The sequence below is a fragment of the Panicum hallii genome, chromosome 1, assembly GCF_002211085.1.
Source record: "Panicum hallii strain FIL2 chromosome 1, PHallii_v3.1, whole genome shotgun sequence".
Taxonomy (NCBI): Eukaryota; Viridiplantae; Streptophyta; class Magnoliopsida; order Poales; family Poaceae; genus Panicum; species Panicum hallii.
Genome location: NC_038042.1, coordinates 52,899,279 through 52,920,243, shown reverse-complemented (window position 1 = coordinate 52,920,243; position 20,965 = coordinate 52,899,279). Strand labels below are relative to the sequence as shown.

The 20,965-nt window shown below is 46.8% G+C and overlaps 4 protein-coding genes across 4 annotated transcripts; 3 read left to right on the top strand and 1 right to left on the bottom strand.

The window, feature by feature from the left end:
• The first annotated feature begins 95 nt into the window (after window positions 1-95).
• Window positions 96-2,827, top strand: LOC112882518 (binding partner of ACD11 1-like). Its single transcript, XM_025947600.1, has 5 exons — window positions 96-217; window positions 801-913; window positions 986-1,061; window positions 1,499-1,582; window positions 1,667-2,827. Exons 2-5 carry the CDS (start codon window positions 807-809, stop codon window positions 2,588-2,590), a joined length of 1,191 nt encoding a protein of 396 aa, XP_025803385.1. The 5' UTR covers window positions 96-217; window positions 801-806; the 3' UTR covers window positions 2,591-2,827.
• A 499-nt stretch (window positions 2,828-3,326) lies between these two features.
• LOC112882537 lies at window positions 3,327-3,954 on the bottom strand. Its single transcript, XM_025947619.1, has 2 exons — window positions 3,635-3,954; window positions 3,327-3,545 (listed from the first exon to the last, which is right to left on the bottom strand). Exons 1-2 carry the CDS (start codon window positions 3,870-3,872, stop codon window positions 3,478-3,480), a joined length of 306 nt encoding a protein of 101 aa, XP_025803404.1. The 5' UTR covers window positions 3,873-3,954; the 3' UTR covers window positions 3,327-3,477.
• Window positions 3,955-8,002: 4,048 nt separating this feature from the next.
• Window positions 8,003-9,184, top strand: LOC112877069. Its single transcript, XM_025941275.1, has 2 exons — window positions 8,003-8,338; window positions 8,427-9,184. Exons 1-2 carry the CDS (start codon window positions 8,003-8,005, stop codon window positions 8,697-8,699), a joined length of 609 nt encoding a protein of 202 aa, XP_025797060.1. The 3' UTR covers window positions 8,700-9,184.
• Window positions 9,185-18,074: 8,890 nt separating this feature from the next.
• LOC112891613 (myb-related protein Zm1-like) lies at window positions 18,075-19,922 on the top strand. The gene is made up of 3 exons (XM_025958519.1): window positions 18,075-18,242; window positions 18,335-18,464; window positions 18,592-19,922. The coding sequence occupies exons 1-3, from the start codon at window positions 18,104-18,106 to the stop codon at window positions 19,391-19,393; spliced, it is 1,071 nt and encodes a 356-aa protein (XP_025814304.1). The 5' UTR covers window positions 18,075-18,103; the 3' UTR covers window positions 19,394-19,922.
• The last annotated feature ends 1,043 nt before the right edge of the window (window positions 19,923-20,965 follow it).

Sequence of the window (20,965 nt, the reverse complement as noted above, 5' to 3'; positions counted from 1 at the left end):
GGACAGCCCATGATTATGCAACGGCCCAGGTGTTTTGTGGTCCCACACGTAGCCACGTCATAGCTCTCCAGGTTTAGGCAACCACCGGCATCACCGCATCAGCCTTGCTCCTACGAAACCGCCACCAAAATGCGCGCGGGACGGTTCCATTTCTGCCGCCCCATTTCGTTCCCGTTCCCAGACGGAGGGCGAGGCCGTCGGGATCGCATCAGCGGAGGTGAGCACTCAGATTTTGAAATTCCTTCCGTTTGCGATTGAGCGTGTTTCTTCTCTCTCACTGTTTCTTATTTTCCCTGAGCAAGTATGCTAGGTTATTTTACTGGTGGATTTGGATTTGGGGATCTTGGCTGCAGATTGATACCTGATAGATTATGCTCTAGGGGGCTCTTCTCGTAGTTGTCTGAATCTAGTTCATCGTTCTTGTTTGCGAATGCCTAGAATTTCGAAACCTGTCCATGTCCATTTGTAGATTCAGACATTTCAGATTTCCTACCAAAGGCAACACAACGTTCTCTTTGACTTAAATCATGTGTTATTGCTTCAAGCGATACTGTACAGATGCCCTTCACGCTTCACCAAAGTGGATGCTTGCAATTTCTGAAAAGGAACATCTGTAGTCATTTCTTCTTTTTTTCTCAATTTTCCTTTCGATGCTTAGCAACTTCATATTAAGATCGAGATTATTTGTCTGGACAAGGGATGGATTGTGTTTCTGCATTCCTCCCACTTACTATCTGTGTCAACCATTAGTTTACGATCAAACTGCTGATTATTCTTTTCGTTTCAATTTTTTTTTGAAGGCAAGCATGACTGGCACAGTAAAGGTCCACAATGTCTCGCTTAGTGCATCAGAGCAAGATATTAGCGAGTTCTTTTCGTTCTCTGGTGACATAGTATATGTCGAACTGCAAAGGTTAGTGCCGTATGATCTCCATGATATCATTTGTACAAAAACACACATAATTTGACCAAGAATGCTTTGTAGTTGTGATGAGCGGTCACAGTTTGCCTACATCACGTTCGGAGATAATCAAGGAGCAGAGAGGGCTATGCTTCTTACGGTATTCGTTCTTCCATTAGTTAACACAATATTTGATACAAACTACTGATGATGATGCTGATCATAATGCGCTTTAACTGTTGAATAAGTACCTGGGAATTACATAATTTTATCTCCACTAATTTTGTTGATGAAAAGATGAGCTACACTAATGCTTCTCTTTTTCTAGCTTTTGAGTCCTGGATTCAATATGAAAATAAAGCCTGCATATATTGTTTCTGCCATGAACAGTGTTTATTTTGTCATTGGTCACTAAGTACGAGTTTTCCCATCTTTCCTTGGATCTCCCTTTTGTGTCATAATATCTTTTCCTGTATTTCTCTTGCAAAAAAAACTTTTCCTGTTTTTCCTCCCAAAAAAAAACTTTCCTGTATTAATGATAAACTTTGTGACTTCGTACACTGTTAAACTCTATCGTGCAAATTTGTGTTAATGCAGGGTGCGACTATTGCAGATATGGCTGTCATCATTACACCAGCCACTGATTACAAGCTGCCAGCATCTGTTTTAGCTGATTTAGAGGTAGAATCATGTCATAATCAAATTTCACATTAGCAAATTGCTTTCAGAAATCTCAAACTCCTAATACTGCTTTTGCATTATCAGTCAAAAAATGTTGGTGGCATGGAATCCGCCATTCGGAAGGCAGAGGATATTGTCGGTTCTATGCTAGCCAAAGGATTTGTTCTTGGCATGGATGCCGTTGAAAAAGCAAAGGCTTTTGATGAAAAGCATCAGCTCACATCAACTGCAACTGCCAAAGTCGCTTCCCTTGACAAAACAATGGGCCTAAGCCAGAAATTCAACACCAGTACCATAGTTGTGAATGAGAAAATGAAGGAAATGGATGAGAAATACCAGGTTGCAGAGAAGACAAAGACAGCATTAGCTGCTGCTGAACAGACTGTCTCTACTGCCAGTTCTGCTATCATGAGCAACAGGTATGTCCTTACAGGGGCAGCATGGGTAACTGGTGCCTACAACAAGGTTGCAACCACGGCAACTGATGTTGGTGCGAAGGCAAAGGAAAGGATGGTGGCCGAGCAGGAGGGAGAGCATCGAGACCGTGAACTCGAAAAGACTCATTTGCCTGGAAGCTACGAAGCGGATGAGAAAGAGTGCAAGCTTCAGGAAGGCTCTGGAGATCTAGAAAGTCTGGAAACGACTCAGCAGGAGAGCAAGTACCAGGAGGGTGAACGTCAGATGAGTAATGTGCCGGGCAACACTGAAATGGTTAAAGACCAGACGAAAAATCAGGAGGGTGAAATCGCAGTGGCCCATGTGCAAGAAAACAATGAAATAGTTGAGAAGGAGCCTAACCACCATGAGACTGAACAATGCAAGGCCAATATTCCAGACAGCCTTCTGATGGCTGAACAAACTGATCAGGAGCACAAGCAACCGAGTGGTGAGTTTGCTAAGACCCATGTCCCTGGAAGCCCTGTCACTATTCCAGTCACCATGGCCACTATTGATGGTAATTCTAGCAAAAGTCCCAAGAAGCCTGAATCTGCCCAGGGATTTCTGTAGTACGTTACTGTAAATACAGATTAGAGTGACAATGGTAGTTTCTTTCAGTTCTTGCTGTTGAATCTGCTATCCTTCAGGCTTAACTGTTCTCAGGCAATGTTAGTTTTCCTTCAGCTCTTGATGTTGGATTTGCCATCCTTTAGTGTTGTTTTTAGGCAATGATAGTTTCATTCAGCTCTTAGCTGTTGAATGTGTCATTCTTCAATGATGTTTTCAGGCATAATGGAGATGATAAGATTGTAGTTCATTTAGTGTTGTTTGAGCATTATTTTCATGAATTGGTGATGAATTGTGGTACCTTGAGTTGTCTTCTACAGTTCTTTTCTTTGGTGATGATTGTTCCAGCATCTGTGCTGGAAGTATGCCAGTACCTGTCCATTTCAACCTTGTTCTGAGGCTGATTCAACTTTGGGATCCTGCTAAAAAAAAGGCATTTTGTATGCAAATCATGTCTCAGCTGGAAGGTTGTGAATTTGGACCATTATCCACTGCTTGAAGCCTTTGAAGTGTGGGCAATGCTAGGTTTGTTGGACCATCACCCTCCATCAAGCAGGGACTTTACATTGGACACGATGGTTGTGTCATATGGTCACAAATATCAGCCATGGTGTAACCATATTATCCCAATTCCCAAGGCCCCCTTATCTTCATGTTATACCATCTCATCATGTTGTGTTTCTGTGAGGTGTGTTATCCTTAATTACTAGAATCTTGTTAAGACGAGGAAAGCAACCAGTGGCATGAAGCCTAATGCTTACGAGGAAAGCAACCAGTGGCATGAAGCCTAATGCTTTCTTACTGGCTTATTTGAGCGCAAGATACGTTGCAATATCTGATTGAAAATGGAAAACATTCCACGAACACGCATCTGATAATTGCTAAGAAGTCTATAGCATCATCTTCAACCTCCGGTTCCCGGATCCCAGCCCGCCGCCGCCAGCGAAGCTCGACATATCTTGAAACGAACAGAAACGAAATCGCAAACCTTCCATCAGATGAGCAAATCACACGCGCGGAGGCGCGACGAGGAAGGGGGAAACGTACCGGAAGCGGAGGGGTCGCGCGAGCAGAGGAAGAGCAGGAGGAAGCAGAGGAAGGTGAGCAGCGGGATGAGGTGGATGGCCCTCTCCTCCCTCGCCGGCCGCGCCCGGTCGGCCTTGGAGTGCGAGGCCGACTCGTCCACGGTGATCGCCATCGCCTGGGCCGCGTCGCCGCCGCCGTCCTCCTGCTGCTGCTGCTGCTGCCTCGGCGGGCTCGCCGAGAGGCTGAGCTGCCTGTGCATTTTTGTTGGCGCGCGCTGGTGCGGGGTGGCCCGAAGCTTTTCGTCAGTGCGGTTGGGGGCAGGCGCGCTTAAATGCGGCGAAAGGGATTGGACCCGGCGCCTTGGTGGTTTGGTTTGGTTTGAACTGCAAGCAAAGGGAAGGGGCACGCAAATATCTCGCAGGTGAGGTGGTGGATGAGCATGTCAGCTGCAGCCGGATCGCGCCTAACCAAAAGCTGGCCTGCTGGTGGAGATGTGGGGGCAGCCGCAGCCTTGTTCACTGGTTGGACATGAACTGTTCGTAATTCGTTCATACCTCTCACGACTCACGGGTGTCGGTGCCTGGTAGTGCGTGTTCGGTTTGCAGAGGTGCGCGGCCGTGTGGGACGAGGGACTCGGACTCACAGACTCCGCATCGTTTCCGCCCCTTCGCGTCCACGCCGACGCCGCGTTCATAACGGAGAAATTTTGGTATTTGCACTCGATTCAAGCGCCTCACTATTTTTAATATCCGATTCGATTGACTTTCAAAATTTAACATCGAACCCACGAATTTTTCAATCCAGGAGTTTCTCTCCATTTTCCATCTTTTCTCTTTTTTCTTATTTTTTATGACCTGAACTGACAAATTTGCCACTAGCCTTATCCTCGTGTTAGGGACGAACCTAGGCGAGTCTTGCTGCTCCTTTCTTGTTGCTGCCTTTCCACCGCCGTCGCCATAGCTCTGAGCTGCGTATCACGGATGAACCTAGGTAAGTCTTGCTGCTCGTTACTTGCTGCTACCTTTCCACCGCCATCGCCATTGCTTAGAGCCGCGCGCCGCCCGTCCCTTTCCGCCGCCATCGCTAAGCCGTCAAGCTCATCTGTGCCGCCGGCTATTGGAGTAGCTATGATGTTGCAGGCATCATCCTCGGCTAGCCACACCAGTGGGACCACCATGGCTAGGGTTAGGCGAGAACAAGCATAGCTGCGTGAGCGATCCAAGTTTGGGTGGCCAAACCCTAGCAACGGCGAGCGGTGGCGGCAGGGCAGGGGACCTATTCTTGAGCGAGAGAGAACACGAGAGAGAGGGAGAGAAAGGAGGACTGGCATGCTCGTATTCATAGGAGCACAAAGAAGAGATAAGATCTAGAGATAAATCTATCCACTAATATGAGAAATAAGCGATACTTCCTCCGAACTCTTTTATAATTTTATAAGGTGTATTGCCGTTTTTACTTTTGGCCGATATATTAGGCGTGCGTACATTTCAATGGTGGTAGACTTCTTGGATAGAATGTATACGAAGGGATTATGCATGCGCGTCAGACCATTAAAGCAAAGGCAATTTTGTGTAGGCAGCTGATTGGGTGCGTGCGGTTGTGGAAAATGGAGTCGCCCTGCATGCCTGCAAAATGAACGAAGGGTGGAAACGATAAAAATTAATGCTTGAGTTAATTTTGTTTTGGTATGTGGAATTCTTCTCCGCGCGTCTTAGAAATCAGTCCGGAGGGAGTAAGAAATAAGAAAAGGAAGGAAAAAGATGGAAAATGAAGAGAAATCCCTGATTGAAAAAGTTGGTGAGTTTAATATCAAATTTTGAAAGTAGACCAAATCGTATGTCAAAAATACTGAGGCGCTCGAACGGGCCAATACGGCCACCACCACCGGAGCTGCGACCGTGACGCCGTCGTTCACCGCATCGAGGAGCGCGGCGGCCGGAAATACGGGGCTGTTTGGATGGTTGCCTAAGGCGCCACAGCCTAATCTTAGGCGTGCCACACCACGTTAGGCAAGCGTTTGGACATCCTACTAACCTCAGCGCGCCACAGATTGTTAGGCACGCCCCCACCAGCTCGCCACAGCGAAATCACGCCACGGTGCGGCGCTCGATTTGGCCGCCGCACCCTCTGGATCGCGCCACACTCGCCTCCGAACTCCCGTCCGCGCCGCCAGGTCCTCCTCCCCCCCCCCCCCCGGGATCCACCGCTTGCCGCGCCCCCCTCCGCCCGCCACGCCCCCCTCCCCCCCCCCCCCCCCCCCCCCGGGATCCACCGCCGTCGCGCCCCCCTCCGCCCGTCGCGCCCCCCTCCCCCCCGGGATCCACCACCCTCGCGCCCCCCTCCGGTCGCGGCGCCCCCCTCCGCCCATCGCGCCCCCCTCCCTGGCCCGCCCCCTCCTCTGCTTTTGTCTAACCCCCCCCCCCCCCCAACCCAAATTGATCAAGATAGTGCCTTTGTCTACCCCCCCCCCCCCCCGCCAATTGATCATCTGTTTCCCTGCATATGTCTAACCCCCCCTCCCAATTGAAAATTTTCTGCAATTTTCTTACCCCCCCCCCCAATTGATCATTTCCTGCACACAAGTAACATTTTTATTCCTTTCTGCAGGTGTTTTTTCAGCGAGAACAGTCATCTTCTCCTTTAATTTAAGGTATAACTATCTTCTAGATTTTCCTTGTGTCATATGTGTTGTATGCATTCTAAAATAGTTCTTAAATCTTTATAGATGGGTGCAATGGAGGATTATCTTGAGTATTATTATTATGATTATAACATTCAAAGAAGAGGGTTGCTTATTTGCATAGCCATCTGTGTTTGCATGTTGTGGTACAAGTTACAAGAACATAGGTTCATGAGGAGGTCCAAATACGGTTCTTTATTAGAAAAAGATTTGGAAAGAGAAAAGAGGTTAAACCGTTTATATAATGGAACTGAAGCCAACTGTATTAGTGAGTTGCGCATGCGTAAAGTTGTTTTTCACCGGTTATGTGGTCATTTAAGATCCCGTGGATTGTTAGAGGATAGTATCAATGTGTCAATTGAGGAACAAGTAGCTATGTTCTTGAAATTTGTTGGTCACAGATGGACAAATAGATCAGTTGGCTTTGAGTTCTTACGCTCCGGAGAGACTGTTAGTAGATATTTTAATGTTGTTTTGGATGCTTTATGTGTATTGTCTCATGATATTATTGTCATGAGAACTACGGAAACACATCCAAAGATATCCACCAGCCCGGGAAGATTTTTCCCATACTTTGAGGTAATATATATATATATATATACATAATGCAATGAATTTATTTTTCTATTAATTTGTAGAAGTCACTAACAGGAGCACTTTTTTTATTTGTGTTAGAAATGTGTAGGAGCATTGGATGGCACACATATACCGGCATCGGTTCCTATATATATGCAAGATAGGTTTAGGGGTAGAAAGCACTATCCAACGCAAAATGTCTTAGCTGCCGTAGATTTTGACCTTAAATTTACATATGTGCTGGCCGGATGGGAAGGATCAGCTCATGATTACTTTGTGCTCCAAGATGCATTGTCATGGCCATCAGGCTTAAAAATTCCAAAAGGTATAAGTCAAGTCATTAATATACTGTGTTTTAGCTTCCAAAATTAATAGCTAATTGTAGTTCAATCTAATTGTAGGTCATTACTTTTTAGCCGATGCTGATTATGCTGCTAGACCTGGCATATTACCTCCATATCGAGGTGTCCGGTATCACCTTAAGGAGTTTAAGGGTACTACACGACTGGAGAATCCAAGAGAATTGTTCAACATTCGCCACTCCTCTTTTAGGACAACAATTGAGCAGGCATTTGGCACACTCAAAAACAGATTTAGGATACTTACAAGTCAACCATTCTTCCCTTTAAAAACACAAGTCAAGATAGTTTTAGCATGCTGCACTTTGCATAACTTTATAATTGATAATGGACCTGATATTTATGTTTATGATGATGCGACATGGTTTCAAACTTTTCCAAGAAGCAATCGTTTACATGAGGATATTAATAGGGACAACCAGCAATGGGCAATCCTACGTGATCAGTTAGCTTAGCAAATGTGGGATGAGTGGGACCAAAATTGATGCTTGTGCTGCTGTTTTGAGATATTAGTTTAAGTGTATTGTATGGCTTTACAGAGACCTTATTTAATTATTTAGAGATATTATTATGTGGCTGTTTTGGGATCCTATTTAAGATATTTGTGTTGCTGTTTTGAGATACTGTGTAAGTGTATTGTATGGCTGTTTTGAGACCCTATTTAATTGAATTGTGTTGATGTTTAATTGTATTACAAGGCTGTTTTAACATCATATTTAATTATATTATGTGGCTGTTTTGAGATATTGATATAAATTGATCTTGAGTGCAGATATGGTCAAGGGGAAAGAAAAGGGTGATGGCACCACTCGAGAGAGGACCATTCTATGGGATGAGGATCAAACTAAATATACGCTCGGTTGGTTCATTGACTACATAAAGGAGCAGCATGCTGGTTTCAAGATAAAAAAACAGCATCACTTCAAGTGTTCAGAAGCATTGAATAGGCAGTTCAATATGGAGGTAACTGCTACTCAAGTTGAGAGGCATTTCAGACATTACAAGAAAAATTGGAAGTTTATTAGAACAGCATTAAGCAAGAGTGGTAACACATTTGACACCTCAAGATCCATGGTTATCATATCAGAATCAGAGAAGGCTAACCTACAGGTATTCTCGTTTTCCAATCTTTGTTGTTAGTATGTTGCTAAATAAATGGAAAATTGTTTATTAACAAATAGCATATTACCGTATGCAGATCAGGGCAAGAAGGCTCCTGTCCAAGCCCATCAAATTCTTCAATGAAATGCAAGAACTATTCCTTAATAGCAGTGCTGATGGTTCTCTTGCCATGGACGCCAACACTTGTCTCAATGAGACACAAGCTGATGAAGATAATGATTATGATGATGATATATGCAATGAGTTGTCCAGCTATGCTCCACCAGAAGATAATCTAGGTGATGATTCCGACACTTTACCTTCTCCTATAAGTGGCCAACCCAGCATGACATCCCAAGTGGCTGAGTAAAGCTCATCTAGCTCGGAGTCAAGCGTCTAAGAAGTGAGGGAAAAGCACAGAAGAGAGATGTGAGACCAAAGAGCCGCATGTCTAAGGTAGAAGATGCAATCACAACTACTTTAGTGGAACTTCAAAATGAAATCAAGAAGCCACCACCACCTCCACCATCTATGCGCAACTCTGATGATATATTATGGCAAAGAATTAAGAACATGACTTTAACTACTGACCAAAAGCTGATGGTAGGAACATTTCTAGCATCCAAAGAACAAAAGAGGATGCGTAGTTTCTTATCAGGCTCATCCGAGGTAACATTCCAATCATGGGTTTTCAAGTTTCTTAGCGATTCGGGGATGTAAATTGGCTATGTATGGTCGCAGGCTATTTTGTTTAAGTATTCAGGTAATATATGTTCTATTAGCCGTTATTGTGGATATTATTTGCACTTTACAAAGCTGGCATTTGCACTTGTACTAGGCTCATCGAGTACTCAGTCGAAGGTGGATGGTGTCAATGGACGCCGCTTCTTTTGCATTTTGTAGGCTGCTCCACTTTTTTTGTTACCGAATGAGCGCTTCTTTTGATGGCTGATGAAGATTGACGGTCTTTTCTGCTTCAAGTATCTTTTTCCTGCGAAGGTAGCTTGGTACTTAAGTTATAAAGAACTTTTAAGTGTTCTGACATTCCTTGAGAGATTCCGAGAGGTATTGGTACCTCCTGCCATCTAATGTCAATTAATGATGTAGAGGTGTCATGGATTTAAGGTGCTGAAGGTAAATTTGTAACATACAAGACATGATCTGCATGATCATATCTTTTGTTAGTTTCAATCCTTCCAACTGTTCAGGCACTCTACTATTTTACTGGTGCCTCAATCATTTTCTGCTCAATGAGTGCAAACTTCCTTAGCACTTTTGTTGGCACCATCGTTCGTCTGCTCATGGATTTAAGGTGCTGAATGTCTTGGTCTAGTATATGATTGATTAGATGGATAACATTTTTGTGCCTCAGTGCATGGCTATTTTGGCACCTTTTCAACAAAAAAGAAAAATAAGCAAAAGGCTGCAAGTGCATGGCCATTTGGTTTGGCGGGATTTGTGCTCTTACGTGCTAAATTGCCTACAAAATTGTTTGGCGCGATCGAAGTTAGGCAGTGCAACAAACAGTTACCACACATGTAATGATTTACCTAACTTGAGTTGTGGTAGCAATCCAAACGGCTGCCACACTTTTTCCAAGTACGCCTAACGTTAGGCGTGGCAACGAACCAAACACAGGGCTAAAGCGAATCAGCTTAGGCATGCTACATATGTGGCAACCTGCTGATCTTAGTCTGCGGCGCCTTAGGCGTCTTCCAAACAGAAGTGGCTCGCCGGCCTTGAGAGCACGCTAGGTGATCCGGTGGTGGGCGAGCACTACGGCGACCTGATGCTGCTGCCCTCCTTGCCGAGATGGGAGCCGGACACAAGTGTGCAGCGCGGCGGCCCGGTGCCGGACCCGCTCTGGCCGCGGTACAAGGATGGCCCAAGGCCCAACATAAGCCGTTGCACGGCCCAAACACCACCTGTCGCGCCCAACACACGACGCAGTTCAAACTCGCTCCTTCGACTGACGCCGTTCTGCTTTGTAGATGTGCTGCAGTTCCAGGTCCAGCACTGCTATTCTCTAGTGTCCTGCAATCACGGGCGTATGTAAGCCTTAGGTAACCTGCCACCCGTTCAGCGACCAACACACGCGCGGGCTTAGTGTTGCAGCAGGCAAGCGACTTCTACGCATGTCCAGATCGATTTGCCATCAGAAAACAAGCAGGGTAAAAGTAGCTACTACACGAGTTGTGAGCCACAATTACCAGTAGGGGAAAGGGTGACGCTCTAGCCCTTCACTGTGCCTACGATGCAAATCAAACCTGTAAGCCTCAAAAGATGCAAATCGAATCACATCACCAGTCTCTACCTTTGCACTTGCGGATCCTCCTCCACACTCAAAGGTGCCATCCTTTAGTTCCCTATCACAGAAACAATAAAGCTTCTGAAACAACAAGAGCTAGCAAAGCTGCCTTTGGAGAGAGCTAGCCCAGTGACGGCCACGGCGGCCTCGCACGTGCGAGGCGTGACGGCAGCCGCACCGCGCTCTGTCCCGGCGTCCCGTCCGGCGTCCGCCGACGCCGAGGCCCCCGTTTCGTCAGTACCGACGCCCGGCTGACAGCAGCAACGGTGACATCCTCCGTCCAAACGAAACTGCAACCGCCAACCAGGCCACACACCCTACCAATATTTTCTCCACAGCGACGGGTGCTCTGGACTGAACCGAGTCCAGACCCCAGCTTTGCCTAATTTCGACGGTACTAACTGCTGGGTGGTTGGATAAAAAAGGCCGGGGCGTGCAGGGCCTAGCGTTCGGAACCCAAAAGCGACACAAGCTGGAGATGCTGTGTGTGTGTGTCTTCTGTCTTGCTTGTCTGAGCCTGCTTTTCTTCTGAACCAAGTAAAACGAGCAGTTGATGACTTAGGTTGCGAGTAACAGGCTAGCACTCGTAGCCCTTGGTTAGCATTCTCGTGTTATTGTATATTTGTTGTGGATTCAGAGATAAAAGCATGGTGTGCATTTGCAGTGTGGCCTTGCTCGTAGTTCATCTTGCATTCTTGCCATGGATGCACTTGGGTGAATTTGCTGACACCATGAAAAAAAAAGGGAAAGGTTCCCAACTCACGATCTCCTGTGCTGCTTTTGGAGACGAGCCTCCTCTGCAATATTGTCCCGCTGATGTGTGGCCCCCAGCGCAGTGGGCCCGCATGGTAGTGGCACCGAGTCCCTTTGCAGTACCGCAGATGAACCGGTTCCGCTTTTGGTGGATTTTCTTTCTCTTTCCTTTTCCGTTCATAGTCCAACTTCTCAGAAAAGCCTCATTTTCTGAATTTTTAGTGGCATTCAGTTATATTGGGTGCAGACAGAGCCACAAAATTCCGCGGAGGCAAGTATATCAAGAACTGCATTTCCTTGCGCATTTACCATATACATCAGCATTGTGATTTATTTAACACGTTCCTTTCTACGTCGATAGGCTAGACTTTTGAGTGTTTGCAACACCAATAAACTCAATTGACTGGGTTAGCATTTCAACGTCAATAGGCTAGACTTTTGGTGTTTCTCAAAAAAGAGGAGGATTCATAGCTTTTCTTATGTTTGATTATTCCCATTTGCAGCTCTTTCTTCAACAGTCAAATAGTAGAAGTGTAGTACGTATCAGGACGCGTGATCAAACACTGCCACTACAGAAACAGTGGCCTATGTCCTATGGGAGTATGGGACATAGGATTTTTATGTGAAACAATTCATTTTTCATATGAAGTCAAAACATACAAAGGTTCCACAATTTTCACTACCCTTCCGAATCAATTAATTGATCGTGACAGGCTATAACAGCATATCTGTGTTAAATATACTCTTATCAATGACCAATATTAACAGCATGTGGAATCCCTTTCAAGTTGCTAGTCAGCATCCACCGCAAAATCCTACATGATGGTTCACACTTGCTTAGTTGCTTATGCTTATCTTTTTATTTTTAGGTTATATGCGCGTGGTACGGGGTATCCCCTGAAACCTATATGTAAGCATGTGCCCATCTTATGATCTAGAGAAAATGGACAGCAACGAGATGATTACCAAGATAAATTATTCTATGCTTCATTAAATCTTTTTTGAAAAGGTTCATAATTTAAGTAAATATAGCTATTGTAATCCATAGCTTCAACAAGAGTCAAGGAAACACCGGAGCATTTAAAAAAGGAAAATAAAAAAAGAAAATTGGAAACCTCAAACTATTAATTGGAATAATCCTGTGTCATTAAAGATAGGCCAATGGGGAAATATGTCATTCTTCTATTTTTGAGAGAACACACCAGTGCGAGCGCTTACAAAAAAAAAATGTCTGAGAAAACAAAACAACATCTACCAAAGATTCCCATGCCATTTCACATAATGTCAAACACTAAACCGCAGTAGCAGCACTAGAGCCACGTTCAAAACCAAAATCAGAGAGACGATACATGAACAAGTTTCATGCCTGCTCATCCTTTAGAAACAGAACACGTACCCATTGCTTAAAAACCAAATGCGTACCAAGTTACCGACGACTACTCACACCACATTCATCGTTAGATTGACCATGTTTCATGATGGGCAGCTTATTACTTTTGATCGGCATGACATCATACAGTCTAGCTAGTCTGTGATGCAGAACTGCAGACTATATAGAGAGTGTGATATGTCTACGCCTCTGAGGTCCTCCGTTTAGACTGCACTGTCTGCTTGTTCCACACTTGGATGGAGTAATAATAAATTATACTTGACAGCCAAAATATCTGACGATAAGCTTACTTGTACTAGTATCTTTATTTAGCACTTTCATTTCTAACTTACGACATTTTCCAAACGTACCCGTGCAGATGTTGACATGGTTTTTTTTTTTACTCGCACGGAAATCTCCAGAACATTCTGCTGGCGAAGAAAGCGGAGCACACTATCTGTTTATCAAAATTATTGTCAAATTATATGATTGAGTAAACTTTATGTCGTGAGTTTTCAATCAACCAAAGCAAGCATTGGCACCAAATTCAAAGTTCAAACATCTCCTTGTCATTGCTAAAGCAGCTGGACGGCCAGTTGTTCAGAATTCTGTTAGTTGGGGAGCAAGTAGGATATCTATCTATCCTTGAAGACTTGCTGTACCGAAGAGACAGGCAAACGAAACCGGTCAAATGAAGAAACGGGTCCCTGATAGTGATAGCTACTAGCCTACTAGTACTTGCAACAAGACAGGCAGCCATGCATGCAACTGGTTCAGTATCCTCTCTCCGAAAACAGATTCAGCAGCAGTTTATTCAGAAAAGACAAGCGCGCTGATTCAAGATGCTTCAACAATCTTGACGATCTGGGAAGATACGTTCACATGGGGGGCCTTCAGCTTCTTTACTGGAAACATGGCGGCAGTTGCACAGATCAACAAAAGGTAGGTAGCCAATGCCTCGGTGGAGAGACTGGTAATCCGGCCGGGACACCGGATTGGCAGCTCGGCGCGCCTCCGGAATCTCGAGATGCGCCGAACCAAGATGCCGTGGTTTACCGGTACGCAGGTCAGGCAGCAGTTGGACTATCCCTGTTGAGAAAACATCCCCCCTGTTTCTGACTGTTCTCAGCTAGCAGCCTTTCGTAGCCAGGTACCCATCAGGCTGCAGCCTACTCTGACGACTTGGGCGAAGCTAGTGACTGTGAGCGATGTCCTCGCAAGAATGCGAGATCTACTACCTATCCGTCAGCAAAACGTGACTAGTTCCGGCCTAGAGGACGACATGACGAGCAAACCGCATCCTGAGATGCGGGAGCGAAATGAAACGCTTGGAGCGAGCACGAGCAGGCCGGCGACCCGCATCCGGCGAGAGAGTCAATGCCATCGTGTGGGACAGTACATAGCAGGAGTTAGCGGGGTGGTTACATATGATACACCGCCGTCAGAAAGAGATCCGTGCTGCTGTCCGTTGACGATCACGAACGAGCGCGCGCGGCGGCGTCGCGTGTGCCTCTCTCTGATCGAGGGCGCCACACTCCCCGAACCGGACGGGACGTGCCACCACGCGGCGCGGCCGGCACCAGCTTGCTGCCTTGGAGTTGGAGAGCCGCTGCCGGCGTTGCAAACGACCATTTTTTGCCTGACTGAACAGTGAACACTGTGTATGCCTGTTAGCCTTTGTCGATCCCCATCCATTTTCGCGCAAGAAAGAGAAACGAAAAAGGAGACGGATTCATTGATGATGGGAATGGACAATCCTAGTACTGATATCTCGGTGGACAGTACAGTTCGGTCGTCGGCACGCACGGTGCCGGACCGAGACGAGATCGATCGGCCTCGTCCTTGTATCTCCGAATGTCGCATGAACTGGTGAACCTGCTACTCCGGTCTTTTCGGATGTCTTGTACGCTCCCTGGCCGTTCCGGCTCTCCGAGTCCGTCTTCAAAAAGGCAGTGTGTATAGGCTACAGACTTCAGGTTGAAGTTGAACCGCGATAGGACTAAAGGAGCTAGCATGTTTGTGCGTTAGTCAGTGCAGTACGATGTACAAACTACAAAGGCATCTCAGACGCAAAATGTCTCGCGTTCTCCTTGTCCATTCACATGTATTTCTCATCTCAGTTTGAAGGACAATAGCGCAATTTGAAGGACAGTCACATTTCTATTTTTTTTAGGGTAAACGGTAGGTGCTCTGCCTTTTCATCTAAGATTAAAGAAGTAATGTTTGCAGGAACTGAATTTTCAAAACAAAAAAGCAAGATCCTAGAAAGACAAGAACCATTGCTACCTACCTCCTGTCTGATCATTATTCCCATTTCTATATGACTATGCATAATGACATGAACTGCTACAGTGCAAACATAATGCGCATTCTTAATGTCCAAATCCTTTTTCATTTTATTATCATTTGAACAATCTGTATCGGACAGGTTCCATCAACCATCGTTCTCTGCTGATCTTTACATGTACAACTCCTGAAATAATAGCACCAAAGGACAGGTGCTTACTTGATATGCACACCAGCACTGTGTCCGGGGACGTCTCTCTCGCTGCTACGAGTTCACTGATCGCAACCAGGCCTGACCTGTTCAGGCGCGCGTTCAATGAGGTTAGCTAGAACGTCACCCAGGTATAGGTAGGGAAGGCTTTGTTTAGTTTCCCTCCAAATTCTAATTTTTTACACCCTCTCTCCATGGCATCAATTTTGGGACACATGCATGGAGCAGTAAATGTATGTAAAAAAATAACTAATTGCACAGTTTAATTGTACATCACGAGACGAATCTTTTTAGCCTAGTTAGTCCATGATTAGATAAAATTTGTCAAATACAAACGAAAACACTACAGTATCACCGGTTGTAAAAATTTGCAATCTAAACAAGGCCCAAATCTTGCCCAGGATACCTCTGATCCGTGCCCCTGACTGACCTCTGCAGGACTGCAAGCTGACGAGCGGCGTACAGCGGCCTATGCCGTCGCTATTTGGACACATGACGAATTCATACAGGTGCCAGATCAGTTGGAACCATGTCAAGGGTTAGGTGCGAGAAGGTAAGGCAGCAGCAGGGAGTATTGGTCACCCTAACCCAGACGACTTGCGATCTCGTGCCTCATTCCAATCAGCTGCAGCCATGGATAGATGGCTGGAAAGGGACGGACGGGTGGTTGGGACCATACCCCGGATCGATCGGCACCCACCAGGAGTATGCAGCGAAGTCCATGGGTGAGAACGGGCATAGCGACGGCAGCTGAGGAGCATGTCATGATTTTCATAAACCAGCAGCGACTGTAAATGGGACTTCGTTCTGCTTGACGACGGCTGTTGTTTTTAGCTTGGTATGTTAATCCTCGCCGCCGTTGTTGGATTTGCTACAGGATCCAGGTTTTTTGTCATCCCATTGGTACGCCGTTTTGAATTGCGATTTGGAAATGTGGGGCTTCTGACCTAAAGTTTTGGAATTTTGGGAGCTCATGGCCAACTAGGCTAGAGTGATGATTTAGGCACATTCTTGCTAAAAGCATGGAGCATTATGTAAATAAAATAGGGTTGCCTTGCCTAATAGCATGATTATTGATCATTGGCGCAGTTAAAAATCTCATAGTTAGTTGCTTATATTGACTTAATAACTAACACGAGTAGGTAGTTTGTTTTTTTTCCACTTGTTTGGACAATGCGTGAGCATGCCAATACTCAATGGCTACTACTTGGAAGTAGGAAGGACAACAACATGCGCCCTCCTATAGAAACCAGATACCCGCAATCTCACTGACGCATGGAGTGACTCATCATAACGCAAACTAAGTCACAGTTAGGATATCACATCCATTGCATTTCTTTTCGGAACAAATGCCAATGTCTTGAAGACACATGAGACTATCAGAAACCTTTAGAAAGACTCTAAAGCTACAGAAACAGTCTTGAAAACCTCTAGCACATCCAGAAACCATCTCATCATTCAACGTTCTGAACACACAGCGTCGTCTGAAAACTAATGTGGACTTGTGGAGAATACTAGTACTGATTGAGCTTTTTACTTTTGTTTTATTCCATTGAAATAAATGTAGTTCTACCACAAGAGGCAATCGCTCTGTGTCGGAGGTAGGCCATTTCACAATAAGCAGTTTTAGAAAACTGTTGTGCTATTGAAATAGTAGTCTAAAGAAGAACAGTAATACATATATGGATTTATTTTTCAAGCAAACAAACCTAGCTTACTGTTATGGGAGAAACAGTTCCCTTTAGAATTTCCTTTTCTTAATCTTCCAGCGAAAGCATATTTAGGTTTGATGTGATTAATACACAATTACTTCGCAAGTATACTAAAGCATTCAAAATTCCTAAAGGAAGCCCAAACAATTCGGTGGCACCTAAACATGGTATATCGCACGTTAGATATTCTACTCAAATGCACATTAGAGACCCAACAGCTCGGGGGGGGGGGGGGGGGGGGGGGGGAAGCAGAAGAAAAATGGAGTTAGACAGCCACAGGCCCCACGAGGTCATGCGGTGACATTTCAGCCAATTGCCCATATCTTTATCAGTTGATGAGCACTCTTCTGAGTTAACCTGACCTGATCTCACAGCCATGGTAACACTGACAGTAGCATAAGGACGGTTGTTGATGCTACTTGTTACAGGCCTCACCATTCCATGAACTGACCTTTCTTTTTTCTTTCTTGTAAGTTCACTTATACTAGTCGATTGTCGGCTCCGATTAACATGTACTTGATGCTATCAGAATCAGACTAAGAATAGCGATAATATGAACTCATTCGGACTACTGAAAAAGGCACTGGGTTTCAAATTAACAAATAGAACCCCAAATACAAATAGCAAAGGATATACTTGAATAAACACTGCAATCCAGTACAGGAAAAAGCCAAGCTTTTTAAATTTTCCAACTACTCCAAAAAGTCCTCACGCCAGTTTCTTTTACAAGCATTAGCAGCTTAAGATTATCCTTAGCTCGTACACGTGTGGGATCGCCAGGCGTACTAACTCCAAAATGTGGGCATGTCCTGATTAACAACAGTCCGTAGGCCCTCGCCTGAGGAATCTGAGCCACGAACAGCTTCGCGGCCCCCAGAGCTGCCGGTTGCTTTCCTGGGACAAGGGTTTGGTAAGCGCATTTTTACAGGTCGAGGAGGGTAGGGGCGGGCAAACTGCTGGGTCTGTCCGTCACCTGTCACCGCCGCGTCACTGCCGGAGAGCGGCCGCCCACCTCGGCGCGTGCGCATATATACCACCCTTCTCCTCCCCGAGCCGTGCTCACTGCTCAGCGCTCCGCATCGTCCGGCCAGAACCTGGGAGCGGTGACAGGACAGGGAGCTAGGGAGAGAGAGGCATGGGGCGAGGGCGAGCGCCGTGCTGCGCCAAGGTGGGGCTCAACAGGGGCTCCTGGACGCCGCAGGAGGACATGCGCCTCATGGCCTACATACAGAAGCACGGCCACTCCAACTGGCGCGCGCTGCCCAAGCAAGCAGGTAGCTGCCACTAGCTGGGCACTGCAGAATGTTCAGGGCGAGTGAGGCAGAGTTTGCAGATCGATTCCCCTTGACTTGTTACTTGTGAATAGGTTTGCTGCGGTGCGGGAAAAGCTGCCGGCTGCGGTGGATCAACTACCTGCGGCCGGACCTGAAGCGCGGCAACTTCACCGTCGAGGAGGAGGAGACCATCATACGGCTGCACGGCATGCTCGGGAACAAGTAAGCGTCAAGCTGCCGATCGTTGTGTGTACAGGGGATTTCGGCACCATCCCTCCCTCTTGAGCATCTGGGGTTCTTGGGTGGTACAAGGGAGCGATGTTTTGAGCAAATTTGATCTGTTTTTCAGGTGGTCTAAGATCGCGGCGTGCCTGCCGGGGAGGACGGACAACGAGATCAAGAACGTGTGGAACACGCACCTGAAGAAGAAGGCGGCGCTGCGGGAGCAGCAGAAGGCTGGCGCGGCCAAGAACGACGGGGCGGCGAGCGGCGGTGACGCCGGCACTCCCGTCACCGATTCGTCCTCGGCGTCCTCCTCGACGACGACGACCAACAGCAGCTCCGGGGGCAGCGACTCCGGCGACCAGTGCGACACGAGCAAGGAGCCCGACGCGGTCCCCGTATCTCCCCTCCAACTAGAAGACGTCGACGTCTCGGAGATGCTGGTGGACGCGCCCGCGGCGGCGCAGCCAATGCTGTCGGCATCGTGCTCCTCGTCCTCCCTGACGACGTGCGCCGGCGGCGTGGAGGACCTGATCGAGCTGCCGGTGATCGACATCGAGCCGGATATCTGGAGCATCATCGACGGCGAGTGCGCCGACGCCTCGGGCGCGCGGCGTGGCGATGCGACAGCGCCGTGTACGGGCGCCGCCGTCAGCACCAGCGAGGCAGGGGAGGCGGCGAACGACTGGTGGTTGGAGAATTTGGAGAAGGAACTAGGCCTGTGGGGCCCAGCGGAGGATCCTCAGGCCCAGACCGACCTACTGGACCACACGGGCTTCGGCCCACTCGTCGACTCGGAGGGGGACCCAGTCTCTACCTACTTCCAGACTGGGCCCGACAATGCTGCAGCTGAACTCCTCCTAGATGTGGAACTCGAACTCGAACTCGAACTCGAACCCGAACCCGAACCGTCTGCCCTTCTGCTATGAGCATCGGAAATCCAGAACACGGAACAATCTGATCGGACGGACAGGGTCAACCGGCATACTACTAGTCTACTACCATCAGCAACGGCTCGGCCAAGAGCAACGAACAGCTTTGGAGATGTTCGATGCAAAGCCGAGAGCCATCTGAAATATCCCTAGGTCAATGCACATACAAAAAGGGCAAATCCGTCCGAAAAGAGGCCAAGCTAGTAGTAGTGAAGAAACGAGCCATCTTTTAGTAACAGTTTAACGCAGGTGTAGCAAAACTAGGGTTTGATTGGCATGGAACACGGCGGCGCTCCAGTGCTGAAGAGGCAACGGGAAGTGCGGTACGCCGGTCCGTGCTGCTTGGTTTGTGCAGCGTGCATGCAGCATGACGGCATCGTGACGCCAGCGCTTGATCATCCGAGAGTCCTACCACTACCGACCATGTATGATGATGCCTTTTGTGGATCATCACCGGGCTCCTGATCATGCTTTGGAACCCCCTTTTGCTTTTGATAATGCGATGCAACCTTTTCTGCTCTCTCTCTCTCTCTCTCTTCATTTGCCGCTGCTGTCTTCTTTTATTTCGTTTTCCTTCTTTGTTATTTTCTTTACATGAGATGGCGCATCTGTTTTTGTTTCTTCTTTTGCAGCGTTACGTCTAGCTAGTACGACTGCGAAAGGAAATCACATGTTACTCGATGATAGTGAAGTGCCGAGGTAGGTTACCTAACCAGAGAACTGGGAGCTCAGCATATGGTGGTGGTTCCATATCGTGTGCCTGGAGCTAGTTCCAGAGAATTCGAAAAATTAGGAGGTGTGTTAAGCTCCACGCCGGTCAGCCGATGAGTTGGCTCCCTCAGATGTTACATGCCAGCACAAGACATCATGATGATGAAATATACTCTGCATCAACCACATCAAAAGATGAGTATGCAACGCTGATGAGAGCTCACAGGCCTTCTTCAGTTCCTTTTAGAAGAACAACGGTTATTGCCGGGCTTGATTGGACATGTTTTTGGGCCAACAGTTAGTTAGTAGAGAGAAATCCACGAGGCCTTATGGGCCTTTTCTGAAAACGTGCTGGGCCGAACAACTTCTCCATTTCTTCAAGCAGGAGAGTTGACGTCAGACGGTGTACGCGCTCATGCGGTTCCTACCAGAGTACCTGACTACCAGTTGAAATTAAAATGTTTAATGGTGATTCAGATTTCGAGCAACCGTCGATGATAGTATCTTCAGTAGTCGTAGCCACAGTGAAACAAAAAGATGTCTGAACTAAATAACCATGACCGCGTGAATTCAATCATGCACGTACGTAGGCAGGTTGAGGTTAGTTTCGTAACTAATAAAAGAGTGATGAATCAACCTGCATACAATTCTTATGCCGTTGGAGAGTACTACACGGATACGTCGTCGATCAGATCGTGTCCTTTTTGATTGAGCACACAGGCGGCAAAACGAAAACGAAAGAAACATCAAAAAGTCTGACATGCATGCATGCTCCAGCAAGGTCTAAACGCACGCCCCGGCACCGGAGCACCCCATCGACCGTGTCAAAAAGCTCGTGAACCCACGCCTTGTTTAACA